Source organism: Stigmatopora argus, chromosome 1 (genome assembly GCF_051989625.1).
Source record: "Stigmatopora argus isolate UIUO_Sarg chromosome 1, RoL_Sarg_1.0, whole genome shotgun sequence".
In the NCBI taxonomy this organism is placed as follows: Eukaryota; Metazoa; Chordata; class Actinopteri; order Syngnathiformes; family Syngnathidae; genus Stigmatopora; species Stigmatopora argus.
In genome coordinates, this window is record NC_135387.1 from 7,112,410 (window position 1) to 7,136,710 (window position 24,301).

A 24,301-nucleotide genomic window follows, 5' to 3' on the forward strand; every position below is an offset into this window, starting at 1 on the left:
ATTAATTTTCTGGCGTTATTTTTTTAATTAATTAAAAAACGACGAAGAAAAAAACAATAATTCAAAAAAACAACCCCAGAAAATTAATTAATTTGAAAAACAACCAGGGCTTCTTTTTTAAAGATGAATGCAAAAAGTAAATACAACTATAATCCTCCAAAAAATGTCATACTAAAAAAAGATAATTTTCATATGAAAATCGAATAATTTGATATGAAAATGATATACTGAAAAGATATAACTTTTTTTAATCTAAAAAAATAGATAACTGGACAGAGAAAAGTGTAAAAATCAAGATTTGAAACGTGACATCTTTTATTTTGTATCACAAAACGGAAGTGTGTAAAGGCTTCTCCCTACTACACACTTCTGTCCCGCAGTGTAGAGTCAGTGCCCAACGAAAGTGTAGAGATACATGACTGTCCTGTGAGCAAGTGGTGTCTACGGGTAAATTTTGCCATACAAATCTCATGTCATCTTTGGAATTGATGAAAAAACAGTGTCTTGGATCAGGGACACGGTCCTCTGCTTCTCTAAAAAGACGATTTATTAGAAAGGGAAGAGTGTCTCCAAGGACCAACTCCAAAAATTTGAACACTGACTGCCATCATTACAGGTAACACCTCGTTTTCATGAAAAAAAAAAAAGTATTTTTTGTTTAAACATTATTTCGCTAGGCTTTGATGACATAATGTCAGGTATGCAAGAATTCCCATTGAAATGATTTCAAGCAATCTTTGTTAAAACGATAATTTTTCATTGAATTTTATATTCATTCATTCATCTTGCATACCGCCCATCCTCGAAAGGGTTGCGTGGGTTGTTGGAGCCTAACCCTAATGCAGTGGCGGGCCGTGAATTTTAAAACGGCGCCTTCAATTCTATACCTGAATCGATCAACTCTCAAAAACTATTTTATGGCTATAAAACCTTTACTGCAGCTACAGCTGCGACACCTATAAAAATCATCAATAATAACCTCATACAATGTAAATAGTATTTAGGAATATAGCCATATTTTACTCACCAAAAATCATTTTTATCTCTACACAATCCATCCTCCTTTCTTTCCTCCCTTTCCATCGCCATCGAATATACTGCTGAAAGTCCTGTCCTGGTCGGATTTCTGGCATACGTTTTTATTCAATTTAGTGCTGAAAATGTTCGTTCCCGGTTGTGACAGGCTTGCTTGCTTCGGAGTTGTCCGACCTTTCGTAATGACGTCCAGCTTTTCTTGAAAAGTCCGTCTTGAAAATGGCTTTGACAGTAAATCTGCAAACAATTCAATTTCTTCTCGTCCTTTAGCCATTGCGGGTTTACAAAACCGCTATTAAATCAACAACAATATATTTGCTTGTGCAGCTCGATCCAGATACACTTTGGTAGCTCTGGCTAGTCCACTCTATCACTAGCCAATCATAGTTGGTGAAAGCGATGATGTATCCCTACGCCTGTGAGAAGGCCTTGGTGTCGCCAACTCGAAATCTGATTGGATAAAGCAAGTTTTATCAACGCTTGTTTTATGTTGCAAAGCCTGCAGAACTGATTGTGAAGGCCTCAAGGCAGATTTCTGACCCTGGCAACAAATAATGGCTGAAATGTGATTGGTTTGATGCTTAAATATGAAAACACATCTGGAAGCAGCGCAACCAGGGGAAAAGCAATGAAAGGAAGCTGATAGACAATTTGGAATTATAGGGTATTCATGGACAAAACATAATTAACATCAGTCTATGATTCAGATATTTTTTTAGGCTAGCAGAGAAGGCCTTGCAGGCCCTGACGGTCCACCACTGCCCAAATTTCTTTGGGTGAAAGGAAGACTACACCCTAGACTGGTCGCCTGTCAGTCGAAGGGCACACAGGGAGATAGACAACCACTCACATCGCCACCGAGTGGGAATCGAACCCAGACCGCACCAAATTCAGGCGGAAGAAGTACCGTCAGGTGGCCTCTGAAGTTTTATATATATATATATATATATATATATATATATATATTAGACATTATTTACCTTTTCCCCATCTCATCTCCTTTTCTGAACCGCTTTATCCTCATAAGGGTCGCAGGGGGTGCTGGAGCCGATCCCAGCTGTCTGGGCCAGAGGCGGGGGACACCCTGAATCGGTGGCCAGCCGATCGCAGGGCACAAGGAGACAAAGGACAACACTCCCACCCATACCTAGGGGCAATTTGGGGCTTTCTCAAATGCTCGTACCTCAAAATTTCTCTCGTATCTCAATGTAAATATTCGCTCGGAATTTTACTCATATCTCAAATTCCTTGTATGTCGGGGCACTCGTATGTCGAGGTATTACTGTATATCACATTTTGCTGCACTCCATTGCAGGTGTTTCATATTCTCCAAATCCGGCAGTGGCCGCACCGTTCGAAGGGTTGTGACAGCGTGCGTCCTCTCTTTCCTGGCCTTGCTGGCTTCTGTATCCACTGATCTCAGCTCCAATTTTCAGTTGCTCCGCTCAACAGAAGCTGCTTACCAAGAGCTGGCTTCATGCCGAACACTAGCCATCTTGCATCTGGTCGGTGAGCTTCAAACGATGCGTCACCTCTTAAGCAAAGATGGAATTAAAAAGTTCAACGGTTCTGCGTTGCCGACGGTGGATCTGTGTGGTGATTCCGATCTCTATGGGCTCCGCTGCCATGTCGAAGTGTCGGAATTTTGTCAGGACATTGAAAGGAGCGTCCACTCGTTAATGAATGCGTCATCTGATGCAAATGGAACGAATGAAAACGTCACTTCTTCTCTGAATGTGTTCATCGGAGGGCTTCTCGACATGTGGTCAAAGGTAGACGACATTCTGAGCAAAGCCAGACACGACTCAAACTGGAGAAACGTACTATCCGCCAGGCTTCTGCTTACGTTCATCGAGCTCAACTCGCAGTTAATGGACTTTCCTTTTATGGCGGCTTTTCCTGCTTTTCAGGAGAAGTGGACTTTTATACTAAAGCACCTGAGTTTTGCTGCTCTCATGACAGAACAAATGCATGACTGCTGGTTAGAGAACATTGATGGAAAGGTCAACTCCAGCTTGGATTTTAGAAATACCTTTAACACCAATATTTGGGAGCTCACAGATTTAGGAAAAGATCTGCCCGGGTCTCACGCTGGTCTTCAAGCTTTAAATAAGACTCGGCAGTGCTTGTTTGGTCGTGCGCTACCTCTACTTCAAATGGCCTATCGTTCAGTGTCTTCGGGCCTCAGTAGGAAGATCAGCTTTCTGACACTCGCCTGCCTCATCTACCCAGTGATCATGTTCTCCTTCAAGCAAATGACCGAGTGGATTGAAAACTACGCGCATAGTTTGAAAGAGAAGACAGAAGACCTACGGCGGCAGAGAAAACTGGCTGAAGATCTTCTGCACCAAATGCTGCCAAAGTCCGTCGCCAGGCAGCTGCGCCGGCATAAACACGTGGAGGCGGAGAGCTATGAGAAGGTTGGTTTTACTGAGCCGAACTCTTTATAGGACCTGTAACTTTTTTGTGAATTCAAAAAAAGCTCACCTCACCAAAACCTGACGTCCAGATACGTGGACATGATATTTTGGAGTAGGACATGTAGGTTAGCCAAATAGTGCTTTTCCAAATGTTGATACTATGGAGGCCTGCATTACCCAAAATGTAATGTCTGCATATGTGGAATTGGATTGTATTAGATAACTTTATTCATCCCGTGTTCGGGAAATTTCGTTGTCACAGTAGCAAGAGGGTGAGGATGCAGAAATAGGAAAGGCATTTTAGACATAAATAGATAGGTTATAAGTAAGTTAATAAATAAATACATGAATAAATATATAAATAAATTAGCCCAGGTTTCAATGATCTGCCCCCATGCAAAATTTACGGGAGGCGGAAGTTATGTATTCACTTATATTACATTATCCCTAAATTGCCCCTAGGTATGAGTGTGAGCATGAATGCTTTTCTATCACATTGTGCCCTGTGATTGGCTGGCCACCAATTCAGGGTGTCCCCTGCCTCCGGCTCGAAGTCAGCTGTGATAGGCTCCAGCACACCCGCTACCCCTGTGAAGATAAGGGATACAGAAAATGAATGAATGAAAGACAATTTAATATGTATAAAAACAAAAATACACTCTGATTACACTCTAAAGTTGATAAAAAATAATATCACATCAATACAGTATTTTTTATTTTATTTGCTTTTTTGTCTTTAGTTTTAAAAAGTGAACAAAATGTCTCCACTATCACATGTCAGAAAAATAAAATTTGGTGTGTTTTCATTTTCATTAGGTTCTCCACACCGGGATGCACATGATAAAAATATTACCTATTCGTTTAAACTTCGAAAAAACTTTCCAAGCTTGGAGAAGATGTTTTACGTGGCATATACGAAATACAATGTATAAATCCTGGCTCTTGTCCTATTGCATGATTTTTCTTATTCCTTAAAAACCTACCTTGAGCTTTCAGTCTAAAGACTGCTGTCTTGTCAGAATGCTAAATGAGTATGTCTTCACTCCCTTTGTAGCTATTGTGGGCCTAATTACCTTTAATTGCCCTGTTTCATATTCATCAGAAGATAAAACACGTTTAATGGTTGAAAATTGCATTTGAGTAATATAAGAGGATTGTGCAGCTGTGTCAAAAGCAATTATGTGCAGACGAGCTTTAACGGTGTGAAATGAACTGAGAGCTTTATTCCAGACTGACATTGAATGAGGAACAATTGAAATATAATAACAATGATTTGAAAAACATGTCCTTATTTTCTCATTTTTGAAGATTGAAGGATTGTTAAAGAAAATAAACTTTGAATGGATTATGGGAACTCCAAATTGAAGTTTCTTTTACTCTGTCCTAGGTGACCATTTTTTTCTCCGACATTGTCGGTTTCACTTCCATCTCGGCCTCCTGTGCTCCTCTCCAAGTTGTGGAGATGCTCAACAACCTCTATGTTTGCTTTGACACGCGAATCGAATCCTATGATGTGTACAAGGTAAATTATGGACGAGAAAACACACAAATGCAAATACAGTGGTACCTCGAGATACGAGCTTAATGCGTTCCGAGACTGAGCTCGTATGTCGATTTACTCGTAACTCAAATGAACGTTTCCCATAGAAATGAACTAAAAACAAATTAATTTGTTCCAACCCTCTGAAAAAACACCAAAAACAGGATATTGGATTGGAAAAACGTTTTTTTTTGGTTCTAATTTGCCATCTATTAACAAAGTAACAAATAACTAGTGGTTTAATAGTACTGAAATGTGTTTAATAGTATACTAAAATTAGACGGATTTCGCGGATGGGAGAGAGACGCACAGGGAGAGGGGGGAGACTTTTTGCAGGGCAACGCGCTCGTAACATAACAAACAAATTTAAATGAACTTGGATTATGATGCAGACACACTCTAAAATAAGTTTAATCTAACTTTACACTGAACTTAATTCTAATTTTGTTTTAAATTTTGATACCTTTCTTCTCCCGGGTTGGCTCTATTTGCCCCGCCTCCACCCTGACTTTCAGATGCAACGTATCGAGGGTTGTTTGCTTTTGTCTTCCCTTCAAAATATTCCCAAAATGATGCACACAAATGTCCTCACAATTGGATAACGCACGACCACTTGCCAACGAGAAGTAGTATATACTCCTCTTGTATTAGCGATCGCTCCACCATTTGCACTGTCTCACGGGGAAAAAAACAGAAAAAAATGCAATGCTCCGCACGGTGCTCGTAGAGACATTACACGAGGGAGTTGCGATGGGAAAGACAGTACCCATGATGTTCTTATGAGCAGCCTCTCGCGTCCGCTGTATGCTCATATATCAAAATTTGTCTCGTATCTCAAGATAAATATTTGCACGAAATTTTACTCGTACCTCAAATTGCTCGTATGTCGGGGCGGGCACTCATATGTCGAGATACCACTGTACAAAGGGTAAACGGTAAGACTACCACCCAATATTGCAGTGGTTCTTCCGCCTGACTTTGGTGTGGGCAGTCTGGGTTCGATTCCCTCTCAGTGACAGTGTGAGTGGTTGTCTGTCGCCCTGTGTCCCCTGTGACTGACTGGCGACCAGGCTAGGGTGTAGTCTGCCTTTCGCCCGAAGACAGTTGGGTTAGGCTCCAGCAACCCCCGCAAGCCTTTCAAGGATGAGCGGGACGGAATATCAATGAATGAATGAAAAAGCGCTAATGGCGAATGCCTGTTCATTTTGTCTCCATTCACCGCCAATCAAAGCGTCTTTTCTCATTCCCTTCAAATGTTGCACCGTTCATCATGTTGTATGTCAGTGGTTCTCCAACATTTTGCAGCAAGTATGACCGCAAAAAAATATTATTATTATCTCTGCCTACCACTATCACCTACATTAAATCATGGGCTACCATTGACGGCAGATGACGTCCAATCTGGGAGAGGCCAATCAAGGTTTTTTTCAAAGAAATTATTTCCCCCCAATCAAAACAGATTATACAACTAGATTATACAATTAAATTATGAGCATTTACTGCTTTTCTGTTGCCGAGATAGCAGACATAATCAAAATTGAACCACTATTATTGGATTGGATTGGATAACTTTATTCATCCCGTATTTGGGAAATTTCGTTGTCACAGTAGCAGGAGGGTGAGGATGCAGAAATAAAGGCATTTTAGACATAACAGAACATATGTGGCTTGCAATAAAGACAAATTCAACACTCTCCTTCTAAATGCTAACATTTGAAAATAATCAGTTATTTAACCTTAAATATGAATCTTTAGTTCACTCTATTTGAATATAAACACTCAATTTAAATATTTTAGTGTCTTAAAAAAGTTTAATCCAGTCAATATTTTGGGTATCACTTTAGCAACCACACACACCAATGGCGGTATCTTCTTACAATATTTTGACAACTACTGCTTCACAAACCATAAGGCCAGATGAGTTTAAAAAAATCTCATAATGCAAGGGCCAACTTGAAATCTTTCCATTTTAATATTTTTTAATAGATGATCCAATATATAAGATTGGGTTTTAAAATGTATTATCAGTATTAAATCGTTGATGGGCATTGACGGCGATAGATGTCCAATTGATCAGAATATCGGCACAAATTGCCGATGAGTGCAAATAGACTGAATTCAAGCTTCTTGTGCGGGGCATAATTTGACTATATTTTCATAATTGACCTGTTGGCCAGTAAAAAGTGGGTAGCAGGTGTTGTACCATGTATTTTTGCTTGAAACACAGGGAGAAATCATCACAATTGTGATTTGTTGTTGCTTCTTCAATCCAACTTTACTGGTATATTTATTAACACAAAAACCCATAATATACAATTACACCCATATATATATATATATATATATATATATATATATATATATATATATATATATATATATATATTAGCAACACGTTAGAACCCAAAACATAATGTACAATTACAATTACACCCGTTCAATATACGGTCGTAACTTGTTTTATCTTTTCTTTTTACAACTTCGAGAAGTCCTTCTCAACTATTCAACAGGGTAAACAATGAAATATCAATAAAATAAATTCCTTGCTATGACCGTCATAGACACTCTACTAATAATGGTAACGGTAATGGCGGCCAAAGGTAGCGTACTGAATTTTACATACATGTGCATGACCCGGGACTCGCACATTCAAAAGTAAATAAACATTAGTAAACATTTTCTTCTCTCTCACATGCTAAACAGTGTACGTATATTGCAAACCACAAACTCAACCGGCCTCTACAACGACCAGCATACCTTGAAACACAGGGAGAAATAATCACAATAGTGATTTGTTGTTGCTTCTTCAATCCAACTTTACTGGTATGGAGAAAATCTCCCGTGTTGGTCAAGCTATTTGCATAAGGCATCAATAATCGAATACCGATATACACTAACATGTCACACTTGCTATGTGGATCAAGGCATCAATAATCGAATATCGATATACATCCCAACGCCAACATGCGATTGTTAATACATTCAACACTTTAGCAACAGGCTAGAGTTTTTGCATTAGGAGGTCACCGCTATCAAATGCCTAACTCAACTGCTCCGTGCCTTTCCAATTAGGTGGAAACGATTGGGGACGCGTACATGGTGGTGAGCGGACTCCCCGAGAGGAATGGGGACCGGCACTCTGACGAGATTGCTAAAATGGCTCTGGACCTTGTGGCTGCCGTCCGGCAGGTGGCCATCCCTCACATGCCCAACCAGAGGCTACAACTCCGAGCTGGAATTCACACAGGTCTAAGGATTTTGTGGACTTGGATTTTATTTTTGATTTCCCACCGATGAGTTGTGTTTTCTTCCCTATCAGGTCCATGTGTGGCAGGAATAGTAGGCTACAAAATGCCGAGATACTGTCTGTTTGGCGACACGGTTAATACAGCATCAAGAATGGAGTCTACCAGCCTGCGTATGTTGACAGCTGATAAATCTAAAGTTATTGTTAGAATGGATATTTGGAATGTTTGTTTGTCGTATTGTGACAGCTCAAAAAATCCACGCTAGTTCCGAAACCTACTTGGCCCTCGTCAAAAACTATACTTATGAGCTGCAGCTTCGTGGAGAGATTGAAGTCAAGGTGAGTGAATTTGTTCAATTGATGATGATTTTTTTTTTCACCTTTACCATTTTGAATGATTTCATGCATGCACGATTCAACAGACCAGTCTTGGATTCAGGACATAAGAACCAGCAAAAAAGTATTAAATGAGACATTGTTGACCTCAAAACAATCCAATTCTTAACAACGGAAGCTGCCTTCTTATATATTTTTAAAATGTTTATTTGCTTGTATTTATTTGCATTTTCTCACAAAAAAGGATTTTTTATTTTATTTTTTATTTATAATTTATAAAAATGGTGAAAAACATTCACCCTCTTTTGAAATCAAAACAAAATAGGTTGAAAACTGCATATCTTTTCAAATTAATTTGATCATCTTTTGTTGTTATTTATTGAAATGAAAACTGCTATATCTTTTTAAAATGTATTTAATTTGATCATCTTTTGTTTTTATTTATTGAAATGAAAACTGCTATTTATATACTCTATTTGCATTTTCTAAAAAAAGGAAATTATCTTTTTTTTATATATATATAATTTAAAAAACGGGTGAAAAACATTCACCCACTTTTGAAATCAAAACAATAATACAGTTCATGTATTTATTCACAGGAAATTAAAAAAAATCTCCGATTTCGGATGTCCTCAATCTTTCAATGAGGTCTAGTGAAGTTTTAGTTAATTTTTTCAAATGTATAAGTCGATACGCATGATTTACATTGGCGGCCCACAGAAGATGTGCTGAGCCAAAGCAGTCCCTTTTTTGTATCTAAAGAAACAACTTCAATAAAATTAAATCAATATGTTTTTACTTTCTCCTGTTAGGGAAAAGGCAAAATGAATACCTACTGGTTGATTGGCCACAAGAACTTCAGTGTCCAGAATGACAGTTTGGTTTGCCACTGGAATCCTAACAAGGCAAGAAAAAAGAAAACCGAGGCAAGCAGTGATGCTTCAATTGGACACGTGAGCGAGATGGTTTTCTTTTTACATTACAGAAAAATCTTGTCCCGCTTTATCAGCGGTTGTTGCCCAATATCCATTTGTGTTTTTTTGATTCTGAAAATATATGTTCCTTGCTTGAATAATATAGGAATGAGGCAGTATGATAGTGGAACATATTTGTTTTTGTGTTTGTGTGGCAGTCCTCGGTGACAGTGCAGAGCCTGAGTGAAAACTCCAGCACCCCAGTGCCCAAACACACACCACCGCATCTTCCACCGGAAAAACCCAGCCTTAGTGTGGATGGTCATTTGGGCAGCAGTGAATCCAAATGTGACATTCTTCCTGGCTGTACAAATAACAACAACAACAACAACAACCTCAGTCATTATTGGAACTTGTATAAAAGAATAAGAGATTCTTAAAGAGCAATCGCTGTATGTATAATTGTGCACCCTTTTCTATTGTTATTCACTCTTAAAATGCCAGGACAGTAATCCCTCGATTATTGTGTCTTCAATTATTGCGAATTCACTACTTTGCGATTTTTTCCCGCTATTAATTATTAAAAAATTAAATTTTCAAATTCATAAAAATGTGAAGATCCATGCTGAAACTCGTAAGTAGAAGCCACTCTTGCTACTAGGGCTCAGCACTGATTTTTTTTTGGATTATTGTGGCCATGTCTCGTCTACAGTAACCGCGATATTCGAGGGATTACTGTACTAGATTCCTTATTTTATTCAATTAATCAGATTGTTTCTGTCCACTAGAGGAACCCAAAGATCTTCTGAAACAACCACTCAGATGTGTGTGACTTTTTCATTGTCTGTCAATCATTTTCTCCTGCTTTTTGAACCCCTCTTCTCATCTCATTTTCTGAACCGCTTTATCCTCACTAGGTTCACGGGGGTGCTGGAGCCTATCCCAGCTGACTTCGGGCTAGAGGCGGGGGACACCCTGAATTGGTGGCCAGCCAATTGCAGGGCTCAAGGAGACCAACCACCATTCACGCTCACACTCATACCTCGGGGCAATTTAGAGTGTCCAATCAGCCTACCATGCACGTCTTTGGGATGCTGGAGGAAACCGGAGTACCCGGAGAAAACCCATGCAGGCACGGGGAGAACATGCAAACTCCACACAGGTGGAGCGACCTGCATTTGGATTTAATGTGTTGATGTTTTAGACACGCTGTACATTAGGATAAGAATACTACATTCATTTTTCTTAATGTCTTGTGGATGGATGTTTTGATATTTCATTCACACCAGGCTGTTGGTGACTTATCGTTTTTAACCTTTGTCAAAGAATAGTTTTCCCCCCATGATTTTACAATTAGAATTGACAGTTCATATATAATTTCAAACTAGCTTATTATTAACAAAAAATGTGTTTTTTGTTTTTGTACTTTCTTTAAAAGCTACAGTAGAAGGTGGGAAGTTAAGTGTAAAAGATTCAAGTTACATAATAAAACTTGGTTAATCAAACAGTTTGTGCTTACCTTTATTTGTTCATCCAAATTCCCGACAAAAGGTTGATTGTGGTATTTTAAGTATTTGGCTAAGAAGGTAAAACACATCAATAGGTTGGGAAACAATTTTAAAGATGCTCCATAAATCACATATAAAATAATAATAAGTCATAATAGAGAGCTTACCACTTAAAAGTTATATAAAAATTCTATACTATTGTAAATTGTATTTTCATTTTGTCTCATTGAAACTAAAATGTTGTTTAACCAAAACAGGTGAATGCTCATCCAAAAAGTAATTAAACATTAACTAAATATATTTTGCAAGCATTTTTCTTATGTTGGATCACTTTATGTCAACTAGAGAAATAATATTCATTCATTCATTTATTTTCTGAACCGCTTTATTCTCATTAGGGTCGTGGGGGGTGCTGGAGCCTATCCCAGCTGGTGTTGGGCCAGAGGCGGGAGAAACCCTGAAGGCAGGGGCACGAGGAGACGAATAACTATTCACGTTTAGACTCATACCTAGGGGCAATTTAGAGTGTCCAATCAGCCTAACATGGAATGTGGGAGGAAACTGGAGTACCCGGAGAAAACCCACACAGGCCCAGGGAGAACATGCAAACTCTACACAGGTGGACGTGACCTGGATTTGAACCCAGGACCCCAGAGCCGTAAGGCCGACACGCTAACCACTCAAGCAGCCGGGCTGCCAGGAAAAAAATCTATTTATATATATTCTTAATCATAGAGGTATTTATTTTATAAATATATATGGTTAAATGTAAAAAAAAATCAATCATAGAGGTATTTATTTAATAAAAAATATATATGGTTACATTTATATCCTATGGACATAGACGTTACCAATTTCTTTGAATGACCTAAATCCTTTTTTGTAAAGTGTTTTCTGCCAAAAACTTATAGATTTTAAGAAATTAACATATCAATCAAAATGAAGATAGCAAGTGAGGTATTATATTTTACATAAACATATGGAAAGGATTTAACTATTCTTTAATTGGAGAAATTTTGAGCAGTGTCATTGAATGAAAATGACTCTCAGTGGGGGACTGGGGGTGACTATTGTAATAAAAGAAGATGCATTCAAATCAAAGAAAATCAATTTATTGCATTAGTTCTCTCCTGTTACTACTATTTCCATGCAATAAAAACATGGACTGATTTGTTGGCACGACTTTCTAAAGCAACAGGTTGGTGAGCTACTCTTCATTTGTGCTTAACTTGGGTGTCAGCGGTCGACATGATGTATGTAATCCAAGTTGACAAAGCAGCGTGACCATCTTTGTGATGTAACCTACAATAACACTTCTGTTGAGCTGCTTGTCACATTCATTTATTCACCTACAATATAAAGAATGAATGAATCATAGTCACATTTATGAATAATCTTAAAAATCTATGTGTAATTAACAAGATGACCGTGTGGGGGGGAGTAAAAATGATGTTTTTCAATGTAATGTCTTTTCATGGGAATGCTTAATCATACTAAACTTAGTAATAAGGTTTTTACAATAATTTATACTGACTGCAAGATTCAAATTGGTTCATTCCAGTGTGTGATACCTCAGAAGTCACAATAATTAGAGACATTTGGATCAATGAATTTTAATAAATGATGATTTACATTTTTTTTTAAATAGTTTTCACACATTCAAACGTTTGTTAAAATAAAAACATATCATTTATGGGGCAAATATTTTTGGTCATTAAAAAAACTTTACTTTTATTTTGCTAATAACGAATAAGCGTCGGCCTCACAGTTTTGGGGTTGTGGGTATAAATCCAGGTCGATCCACCTGTGTGGAGTTTGCATGTTCTACCCGGGCGTGCGTGGGTTACCGCCGGGTACTCCGGTTTCCTCCCACATTCCAAAAACATGCATGCTAGGCTGATTGGACACTCTAAATTGCCCCTCGTTATGAGTATGAGCGTGATTGGTTGTCTCTCTCCTTGTGCCCCGTGATTGGCTGGCCACCGATTCATGGTGTCCCCTCCCCTGTGCCTGTGGTTCGCTGGGATAGGCTCCAGCACCCCCCGTGACCCTTGTGATGAATGAATGAATGTAATTTTGGAAAAAAAACTGTGAAAATAGACTCCGACATTGTATAGTGCTTTTATAACTTCTAGTAACTCAAAATGCTTTGACACTATTATCCTAATTCGTGACTTATCATCTTCCTCTTACATGTATTAATGTTTAATTTACCAATGTCAACTCACTTCTGGCTTAGATCACTTATTATTCATTCAGGTCACTTCCTGTTGTGTTAGGAAATTTCTTGGACACTTCCTGGGAAAATGGGTTTCTTTTTTAAAAAATTTGAAGCATTTCTGGGTCTCTTCCTGTGATAATGGGTTTCTTTCTATTATTTTTGAAGCATTTTTGGGTCCCTTCCTATTGATTTTGGGGGTGTTTCTAGGTGCCCCTATTGACTTTGGCTCACTCCCTGTTAACTTGGCGACTATTTTTGGATAATTCCTATTGATTCAAGTCCTTTCCTGTTGATTTGGGGATATTTTCAGGTCATCCCTATTTATCTAGTTATAGATAGCCCTTGTTTCTTATAATCATATTTACGCTAGTTAATACAACCAAAGCATTTATTTAATTTAGAAAACCATAAAATAATTGGTTTGCATGAACTTATATAGGTCATGTTAAAAACTGGGGTCCTCGGTTCCATCCAGGTGTGTCCACCTGTGTGGAGTTTGCATGTTCTCTCCGAGCCTGTGTGGGTTTTCTCCGGGTTCTCCAGTTTCTTCCCACATTCCAAAGACATGCATGGTAGGCTGGTTGGAGACTCTAAATTGCCCCTATGTATGACAGTGAACATGAATGGTTTGTCTCCTCGTGTCCTGTGATTGGCTGGGGTAGGCTCCAGCACCCCCCGTGACTGTAGTGAGGATAAAGCGGTTCAGAAAAATTAATGTGTGAATGAATGAAAAAACATTAGAATATGGTATAACCTCATTACTGTTCGCAAAAGGCTACATTTTACCTTGAAAAAAATAATTAAAATAAATATTTAAAAAAAATAAAAACCCATAATATTTTCTGTGTAATGAGATGAATATATTTCTGAAACCAGAGAAATACATAGATAAAATACTGTTTTATTCATATTTTTTTAAATGATAAGCAGCCCACATGCAATCATGGTGTGCCTTTGTTTTACAGCATACAACGTCGAAGACTCTTCAAATGATTCATTACCTTGACATTTAAGGATACACAGACAGTTTTTCAATGTACTCAATATTATATATGTATATTTTAAATTGACTAAACTTCAGTGAAATAACTGGAGGATCCCACAGAAAAGTCATCTTATCCTGGAAAAAAATCAGAACACAAGAACAGAAACTTTCATTAGCAATATATATAGTATATATATTTCTGTAATTCTGGCAGTGATCCCAATTCAGATCCTCGTCAATGGCCTCCAAAGATTTAAGCATTATTTGTGTGCAGTAATGTTGATTAATCTCCTATGGCAGTTTAGTAAAATGGATGATTTCATAAAAACAATAACAAATAAGGCAGGGGTGTCCAAGTCCAGTCCTCGAGAGCCCCTATCCAGTCTGTTTTACATATCTCCCTCCTCTAACACACCTGAATCAAATAATCAACTCATCAGCCAGCTGTCCAGAAGCTTGATAACGATCCTGATTATTGGATTCAGGTGTGTTGGTGGAGGGAGACTTGGAAAACAGACTGGATAGGGGCCCTTGAGGACCAGACTTGGCCACTCCTGAAACAAGGTATATAAATTATATATTGTGATAACTCATTTTTAAAATGTTGTTTTAAGTTTTGTTTGTTTCTGTTTTTTTAATTTTTTTACAATTATATATACCAAGAATTTACTCACCTCTACCCGTGTTGCAGCCTAGACCGCTAGCGTTCCCTATCCGGTCCATTCTGGCACCGAAGCAGCCCGACGCCCGCTTTCTGGCCGTCAGCAGCAGGTCCATTAGACGGTTCCTCTGAAGCGAGGCCCGGTTCTGGTTTTCAGCTGCCGGTTGGGATCGTTCCGCCATCACAGTTTCTTGGTTCCTTTCCAGCTCCGTGTTCCATCCTCGGTTGGACTGGGTGCGTTCTGGTTCTTGGTTGGTCGTAGCATAATCTGTTTCAGGGGTGTCCTCTTGAGCGGCTTCTGCCAGAGTCTCCTCGAAGCGTTCAAGCAAAGACTGTTGGCAGAGAGTAGGATGGCAATGGAATCTTGCGCAACTGCTTGTTTTTATTCACAAAGGAAATAAAAGAATACAATTGAAACAAAATTTCTGCGATTGGCTGGGCATCAATTCAGGGTATCCCAAACCAGGGGACTGTAGTTGGGGGGGATATCCTCCATCATCCGGCATCCCCAAACTCACTGTCCCAACACCCCGCTTGGGAGGATAAGCGGTATAGAAAATGAATAAATGAATAAAGAAAAAATATTTTGTCCTCAACGTAAGATGGAGGATTACAGAAATCCGACATTATTTACCTTTTCCCCATCTCATCTCATTTTCTGAACCGCTTTATCCTCATTAGGGCTGCGGGGGTGCTGGAGCACCCTGAATCGGTGGCCAGCCAATCGCAGGGCACAAGGAGACAAACAACCATTCAGGCTCACACTCATACCTAGGGGCAATTTAGCGCGTCCAATCAGCCTGCCATGCATGTCTTTGGAATGTGTGAGGAAATCGGAGTACCCAGATAAAACCCACACAGGCCCAGGGAGATCAAGCAAACTCCACACAGGTGGACGTGACCTGGATTTGAACCGTGTGAATCCGACACGCTAACCCCTCGCTCCACCGGGCTGCCCTTATTTACCTTTTTTTAAATCTCAAAATAAAGCCAATACAACCCTTTAATTAAAGCAAAAGTATACTTTATGTTTTTATCTTTTTTAATAAGACCGCACCGTGCCAATTCGGATATTGAAAGTTCAATCTCAGTGGGTTCCAACTTTCCTGTGTGGAGTTTGTATCTTCTCCCCGTGGTTGCGTGGGTTTTCTCAGGGTACTCCAGTTTTCTACCACATCCCACAAACATGCATGTTGGCTGGTTGAACACTCAAAATTGCCCCTAGGTACGAGTGTGAGCATGAATAGTTGTTCATCTCCTTGTGTCCTATGATTGGGTGTCCCCTGCCTGGTACCAATCGTTGGCTGGGATAGGCTCCAGCAGCCCCCGCGACCCTTGTGAGGAGAAGCGGATCCTACTTAGTCAATTAATGACCCCAAAGTACGATGTGGCAAATGTCAAAAATGAGAACACTGAATAGTCAGCGATCTTTCCAGCCAAACTTAAATTACCATGATTTGAAATTCCACTTGGCACGAAAATAGAGAACCTTATGAGTCATAAATATTCTGTGATGGTGATGTGTTTAGAGTGAGATTACACTTAAATAATGAACGTTGATATTTTATATGATATTATAGACCAGGCGTGGCAAACAAGTTAGACACAAAGGGCAAAATTCTTAACCTTTGAGAGTCAAAGAGCCACACCCGCGGCGATGATTGGCGGTCCCTTACGCCAGAAGCAGCATAAAAAAATCCAATCTGCCAAATTATTTTTAAATATAATTTATGATTTGTTTTTAATGGGAGCTGATGAATTTGAGTGTATTTTAAGAGAGAATAAAAATAAGAGAAACATGAAACAAGGCAAAGAGCCACAGTATATACAAAAGCCAAATGCAAAGAGCCACATTCCTTTTGGCCATTAGCCTCATGCGGCTCGAGAGCCACATGTTCACCACCCCTGTTATAGACAGTTTAAAAAAATAATGTAATGATAAATTAAACCAAAATAGATCAACTTCATTATGTTGCTTTTCTTTCTATCTATTTGAATGATTCTCCCCATATGAGTCTTACCTTGAGTTGGACCAAGTCATCAGCTGTTGACGTCCTTCCCAAAAAATGGCCACTAACTACTGTGTATTGACACAGCAGAGGCAGAAGGCCCCACAGGACCACAACCCTCATGATATCCTTCAAATACAATTATAAACGACGCCGGAACCCAATTTTATACGCTCGCACGGGTATGCAATTAGTTGACGGCGTCAATGGCTCCTCCTCTTGCCTATCGGCACAAGCGCATTCTAACACTTCGGCATGATAAGTCAGATGTAATTTCAAGTGGTGCTCGGAAGTGACTGGTGTGTGTGAGAGGGGGGTCCTATGATTATACATACATCCTTCCTAGCCAACGGTAGCATGACCTCAGAAGCCATCTCCAAACTGTGAGCTCAGACGTGATGTTTAGACACAGGAATGCCCTCTGCATGCAGACAAGCACCATAGTAGGTAACTGGGATCTTCCGTTCTAGGACAATGTTTTTCGATGCTATTCATGACCTTGGGAAACATTCTACTACATTGTCCAATGACCATTAAGTCAAAAGGGACAGTATATCATTTTTCAGCATAGCTTAAGAAACAAAACCTTCATAATTCCAGAAACTTGAACTGGTTTTACATATTGTCTTATTCTGAAGCTAATCTGTTGTTGTCAATTCATGCATGTGTTTTTCAAGATTCTTGAGGGCCAAGGGCAGCAAGGCACCATCGCAGTACGATGCTTCCTTGACAATGTTTAGGAATAATAATGCATGTGTATATATGTGTTTACATACTGTAACGTAAAAAATTAAATATATATATATATATATATATATATATATATATATAAAATCTCATTTTCTGAACCGCTTTATCCTCACTAGATTCATGGGGGAGCTGGAGCCTATCCCAGCTGACTTCGGGCCACAGGTGGGGGACACCCTGAATTGGGGGCCAGCCAATCACGGGGCACGAGGAGACAAACAACCATTCACGCTCACTGTCATACATAGGGGAAATTTAGAGTGTCCAATCAGCCTACCATGCATCTCTTTGAAATGTGGAAGGAAACCGGAGTGCCCGGAGAAAAGCCAAGTAGGGCCGGCGAGGATATGCAAACTCCACACAGGTGGACCAACCTGGATTTGAACTCAGGTCCCCCACTGTAAGGCCAATCCCCTAAGCACTCAGCCGCCGGGCCGCCCTATTTATAGGGTTGGTGGGAAGTTAGTACCACAAAAATGCAACATATTTGGTTTTCTTGAAATTAACCAAGTTCAAATAAAGAAACTCCCAACGCAGTTTATCGCAAATAGATGTCCAAATCCATATGAAGTCCAATTAAAATAGTTTGAATGTCAAAGGCCGTCAATGACAGCCAATGAATAAACACTGTCTAACCACACCATGATACACTAACTTTACATTCAATGATGATTTTGCATTTTTGTATATTTGAAAAAAAAAACTATTTTGATACAGATTTAGCTGATTCCAAAATCAATAATAGAATCTATAACATAAGCACCCCCCCCCAAAAAAATAGATATAAATGCAACAGTACTTCATTAAATTCTTAGCAAACAGTGTGCTGTTGGTGCTCTCCATGGTGCTGAAATTTAATAGCAGAACTTTACCTTTAATTCATTTTTTTCCGTGTATACGTATTTCGGTTTACTCCCACATCCCAACAATATGGATGGTGGTCTGAATGACCACTCCAAACTGACATTATTGATGATATTGTCTACATCTTCTAGTAGGAGTTTGTATTTTAGGGGATATTTGGTAATTGAAGTGACTTCATAATTGTGGGAATGCTTTGAAATAGCAAATCTCCCCGCATATAATATTCCAATATTCTGTTCCAACTTTGAATCTGTTAGCTGTAAAAATTGAATTCATGTCTAAACTAACTAGAAAAAAACACTCAGGAGAGGCATGATCTTTTTGGCTAGAGCTTTGTGCTCGTAAAGCACAAAGTTTTGGGCGACTGGTTGGGGCAAATGAACAAATGTTCGATGTGAAAAAAAACAAAAATGCCCTGAAAATTAATAGGAAGTGACCAATGGGAGAACTGATTTCTCCAGAAAAGGCATTTTCAAATGACAATGTAAAATTGCTGTCAGTAAAGAGTGCTCCACACCAATTTTCTGCAATTGTAAACATTTATTGATACATTCATGGGCAAAGTATTTCACATACTTTAAAATAAATACACATGTAAGGCACAAAAAACATAATAACTTAAATCTTTGGTAATAAATTAAAATTAATGAAATGACTTTTATTAGTATTGGGCATTCCACAAGGTTGTTGATGATAAGACTTCACCTCCCATTTGCATCTGCAAAGACAGCACAACTTTAGTACTTTTGACAGTTTTTCCGTAATACCCCCAATGGGAGCTGTTTTATTTACTGCCTACTTACTGCGTTTGTCAACACTGTTGCAGCCGAGGGAGCTCATGGAACCGATTCGGTCTATACGGCGACCGAAGCAACCAGACGCTCTCCTGGTGGAGTCGCTGCGGATGCTCTTCAGGTTTTTGGCGGACAACAACTCCCTGATTAAATCTTCGTTTGAGGGATCCAGCGGCTGCTGCGCATTGGCTTCTGCGTCCATGTCGTCAAGAGGTTTGCCTGGCCTCTGCTCGGGAAGTGACTCCTCAAATCTGTTCAGGAGAACCTATAACGCCAGGATGGAGGTTAATGAAAAGCTAGAATCACTATCAGAGAAAATGACTTTGGGTTCATGAGTTTACCCTTAATATGTCCATTTCGCTGGAGGTCAAGCTAGTGCTCACAGGATAAGTGCTAGAGAACTGGAGGTTCAAGATGCAAAAAAGGGCGCAGACAAAGCAGGAAGAAAAAGCCATGTTTCTTTGTGGAGTATTTGAAGCTTTTAGAGATTCTTTGCTGAATCGCTTGTCAGTGGTGGAACCCACAGGACCAACTTCTGCTCTTTTATACAGTGGCTCTATCCATGTGGGTATGTTAGGAATTGGGCTGGCATTCCTGACACCTGGTGCTGATAGCACAAGCTGTCGGAAATGGCTCCTTTTAAAGGATTGACTCTTGGGCAGACGTGCATATGACATAGTGGCGTTCACACACCTACCAGAAACAGCCCTAACACAGGACGTTGTTGTCACAGAGCTACGGGAAGTAGTAGTAAATGACCACATTGTGGGGGTGTGGGAGTGACAGACAGTGAAAAAGATAGAGGTTACTAATTTGGATAAGATAACTTTATTCATCCCGTATTTGGGAAATTCAGTGTCGCAGTAGCAAGAGGGTGAGAATACAGACACAGGAAAATGCATTTTAGACATAAATAAAAAGGTATTATATATGTAAATAAACCAATAAATATGCGTGTTGCATGAAATATATATATATATATATATATATATATAAATATATATATATATATATAAATATATATATATATATATATATATATATATATATATATATATATATATATATATATATATATATATATATATACATAAATATGGTTGGTTTTAACATTCAGACATCAGACATTTTGCTCTACATGTAGCTTTTAACACGCATCTAAGCACGCTATATAGTATATGTCCCCAAACACTTAGGGTCGCCGGGGGTGCTGGAGCCCTTAGCAGCTGACTTCATGCCGGAGGCAGGTGACACCGTGAATTGGTGGCCAGCCAATCACAGGGCACAAGGAGACAAACAACAATTGACGCTCACAATCATACCTAGGGGCAATTTAGAGTGTCCAATGAGCCTACCATGCATGTCTTTGGAATGTGGGAGGAAACCAGAGTTTCCTGAGAAAACTCACGGAGAACATGCAAACTCCACACAGGTGGACCGACCTGGATTTGAACTCAGGTCCCCCACTGTGAGGCCGACGCGCTAACCACTCTGCCGCCGGGTCGCCCTGTTTTTGATTATAATTCAAATATTTTTACCATGTAAAAAAAAAAGTACAAATATCATTCTATTGTCTGGTTAGCATCTGTTCTCAAAATGATATCCGTTCTGGTCCAGACACTGTGAACCTCACAGCGATAGAATGGCACACATCATGAAACAATTCCTTTACAATTCTCCTATATTTACGTTCAATAGTTGATCTCTGAGTGGAGTTTGGATGTTTTCCCCGGGGCTGCGTGGGTTTTCTCTTGGAACTCTGGTTTCATCCTAAATTCCAAAGACATGCATGGTAGGCTGAGATCTTGGGTCCAGCAACCCTTTCAAGGAGGTGCGGTATAGAAGATGAATGAAACGAAATAGTTGATCTCAATTTAATGACTGTTGCAGGTTTCAGCGCAGATACATAGTTTTTTAGGTATCCACATAAAAACAAAAACAAATAAAAAATCCGGTGGTGGGAGGTCTTGTGAACGTGGAGCGTTTTCAACAAAACCCCTCTTTCCAATCCACCTGTTTGGCAAGATCCCATCAAGATTAGATATAACATCACAATGGCAGTGGGGGGGGGCTTAATCTTGCTGAAAATAAGCTATCTTTAATGCTTGGCATTTTGGGCCATTGTTAAAATGTGTACCGTATACATAATATATTCATTCATTCATCTTGGATAGCGCTTCTCTTCACAAGGGTCGCGGGGGGTACTGGAGCCTATCCCAGCCAACCATGGGAAGCATTCGGGGGACACCCTGAATTGTTTGCCAGCCAATTGTAGGGGACAATGAAACAGACAACCACTCACACTCACAATCAAACCGTACTTTGTGCTTTTTGCTTTGTTGTTCTGCGGCCTTTGCGACTGTATTGTCTAACTTGTAACTATGTGTAACTATGTGTAACCTGTATCTGCATTCTCACCCTCTTGCCACTGTGACAATGAAATTTCCCGAAGTTATCCAATCAAATCAAATCCAATAGTATGGTAGTCTGGTTGAACACTCTAAATCAGGGGTCACCAAACTACGGCCCGCGGGCCGGATACGGCCCGCCGGCACATTTGGACCGGCCCTCTGAACAATACCAGAGACGCTATCGGAATTATTATTATTATTTTTTTTTTTTTTGATTTTTTTTTTTTGGATGCGGCCCGCTGGCACATTTGGACCGGCCCTCTGAACAATACCAGAGACGCTATCGGATTTTTTTTCCTATTTGGCCTTGAAGACTGGGACATTTTAATCTTGTGTTTGGTTCATTGCACCCCTGCTGAGCCCACAAATCATCCCAGTGAAGCGGGGCTTCGCATTGCTTCTTTGGTGACACGCGCGGGGAGAGTGTTTCCCTTTGATGCATGCGGGCACGTCCACCGTTGCATGCACGAGCAGTGTTACCGAGATATCTGGACGATCGCAGGTGAGGGCGGAGCCCTGGGACCATCGCGGACTATTCAAGCATATTAAAACTGCAACCTGTTTGAGAACGGAATAATGGCGAAAAAGTTAGGTGAGAGAAAAATTGATTCAGAATGCAGGATATTTAACCTGGAGTGGACAAACGATTATTTTTTTTGTTCAATGCAAAGAAAAGGCTGTTTGTCTCATTTGTCAAGAGACGGTGGCGGTATTCAAAGAATACAATCTTTGCCGACACTATGAATCCCATCACAAAGACAAGTACGATAGATTGCAAGGCCAAATACGAGCAGACAAACTCTCAAAGCGAAAAAGTGGACTACTATCTCAGCAGAACCAGGCATCCGCTCGGGCCAGCTTTTGGGTTGCTAAATTGATAGCAAGCAGCGGTAAGCCTTTCACTGACGGAGAGTTTGTTAAGAAATGTATGGATACTGTCGCGGAGGAGGTGTGTCCCGAGAAGAAAGATGCATTTAATGCCGTAAGTCTGTCGGCGAGTACAATGACCAGACGCGTTGAAGAAATCGGGAGTAATGTATATGCCCAGCTGCAGCAGAAGACGAAATAATTTGACTTTTTTTCCTTAGCACTGGATGAAAGCACGGACGTGCAAGACACAGCGCAACTGCTCATTTTTATTCGTGGAGTTAGCGCAAACTTTGAGATTTGCGAGGATCTGGTAGCCCTCCAAAGTCTCAAAGGGACTACAACGGGAGAGGATATTTTTGACAAAGTGTGCCAAACCATGGAGAAGTTGGACCTGGACTGGTCAAAGCTAGCTAGCATCACGACTGACGGGGCTCCTAGCATGGTGGCCGAAACTCGCGGTCTAATAATGGGATGCATGAACCGGGAGTTGGAAAAAAGGGGTCTCACCGCCCCGCTACGAGTCCACTGCCAAATTCACCACCAAGCACTGTGCTGCAAAATGTTGACGTGGGATTCTGTAATGACGGTTGTGGTGTCGTGCATAAACTTCAGAGCAAAGGGAGAAGATTGTGCATGGCACAACAGAAAGTTAATGTTCCATGGCTTTTTCTGTTACAAACTGACACCGGCCCCCCATCAGAGAAGGGAAAAGTTATGTGGCCCTCACAAGAAAAAGTTTGGGGACCCCTGCTCTAAATTGAAATTACCCTGTTAAGACATTGCGATTGGCTGGCCACAAATTCAGGGTGTCCAGTTCATGTACTACTTATTGTGGGTACATTATGAATGCTAAATTTGCAGCTAGTTCACCCAATGTGCTTACTTATGACATGCTGTATATTTAATTTTCTTCGTGATTTCAATGTCTGTCTCTTTCGATTTACAGTTGTGGAAAAAAAAAATCTCAATTTAAAAAAAAAAGCCCAATTAATTGACGTTTAAAAATTTTGAAATGACCAATGATACATTTTCTTTAAAAAATTTACACCTAAAAATATTTTATAATTTAAGGCACACAGAACTTGCATAGTTTTGGCGGCCCACAAATTTAAAAAAACAAAAATTCTCATTAATTTCCATTTTAGGTGTGATTAATCATTGGCAGATCGATTTGGTTCTTTAGGCTTTTCAAGTGTGTTCATTTCTAGTTTTTAATTTTAATTTTTACAGGCTGAAGCCCTGTCAAGGTACTGCTCACTTAGTATTTTTTCTTGTGCAATCTAACTTGGAATTCCATCATTCATGAACCAAACTTATTGTTACTTGGTAGTTATTTAGCATGGGCCAGTTCCTATGGATCCTCGGAGCCCAATTTTAACATTTTTGTATCTGAGATGATGAATTAATTACGGACTTATTGGGGCCTATGTTACCTTGTAGGTTAAAAGAAATAAAAGAAATGTGCTCCATTTGAAACTGGGGAATAATTGCCAGTCCCCAATTTAAATGTATTGGACAAAAGGCAATCAGATACGCGAGTGATTAAAAAAGTCCTAAAGCGACTGGGAAAACAGTTAAAAAAATATTGGTTAATCATTTCATCACTAGTGTGCAGGATATTAATATTTTGCAATATACATTGGATGGATTGGTGGGGGAATGGTTGGACAGACACGCTCACTTATATGCAAAATACTTTTATTGCTTTACAATATAATTGAAAGCAATCGTTTTTTACA

The 24,301-nt window shown here is 39.6% G+C and overlaps 3 protein-coding genes across 3 annotated transcripts; 1 reads left to right on the plus strand and 2 right to left on the minus strand.

Moving 5' to 3' along the window:
* The first annotated feature begins 367 nt into the window (after window positions 1–367).
* On the plus strand, window positions 368–10,004 carry LOC144073500 (uncharacterized). The gene is made up of 8 exons (XM_077599374.1): window positions 368–616; window positions 2,351–3,455; window positions 4,843–4,977; window positions 8,068–8,242; window positions 8,315–8,413; window positions 8,490–8,581; window positions 9,391–9,531; window positions 9,711–10,004. The coding sequence occupies exons 1-8, from the start codon at window positions 471–473 to the stop codon at window positions 9,930–9,932; spliced, it is 2,115 nt and encodes a 704-aa protein (XP_077455500.1). The 5' UTR covers window positions 368–470; the 3' UTR covers window positions 9,933–10,004.
* A 4,332-nt stretch (window positions 10,005–14,336) lies between these two features.
* nppa (natriuretic peptide A) lies at window positions 14,337–16,999 on the minus strand. Its single transcript, XM_077601714.1, has 3 exons — window positions 16,889–16,999; window positions 14,881–15,199; window positions 14,337–14,341 (listed from the first exon to the last, which is right to left on the minus strand). Exons 1-3 carry the CDS (start codon window positions 16,997–16,999, stop codon window positions 14,337–14,339), a joined length of 435 nt encoding a protein of 144 aa, XP_077457840.1.
* Window positions 17,000–19,188: 2,189 nt separating this feature from the next.
* nppb (natriuretic peptide B) lies at window positions 19,189–19,637 on the minus strand. The gene is made up of 3 exons (XM_077601732.1): window positions 19,623–19,637; window positions 19,291–19,546; window positions 19,189–19,205 (listed from the first exon to the last, which is right to left on the minus strand). The coding sequence occupies exons 1-3, from the start codon at window positions 19,635–19,637 to the stop codon at window positions 19,189–19,191; spliced, it is 288 nt and encodes a 95-aa protein (XP_077457858.1).
* Between the last annotated feature and the right edge of the window lie 4,664 nt (window positions 19,638–24,301).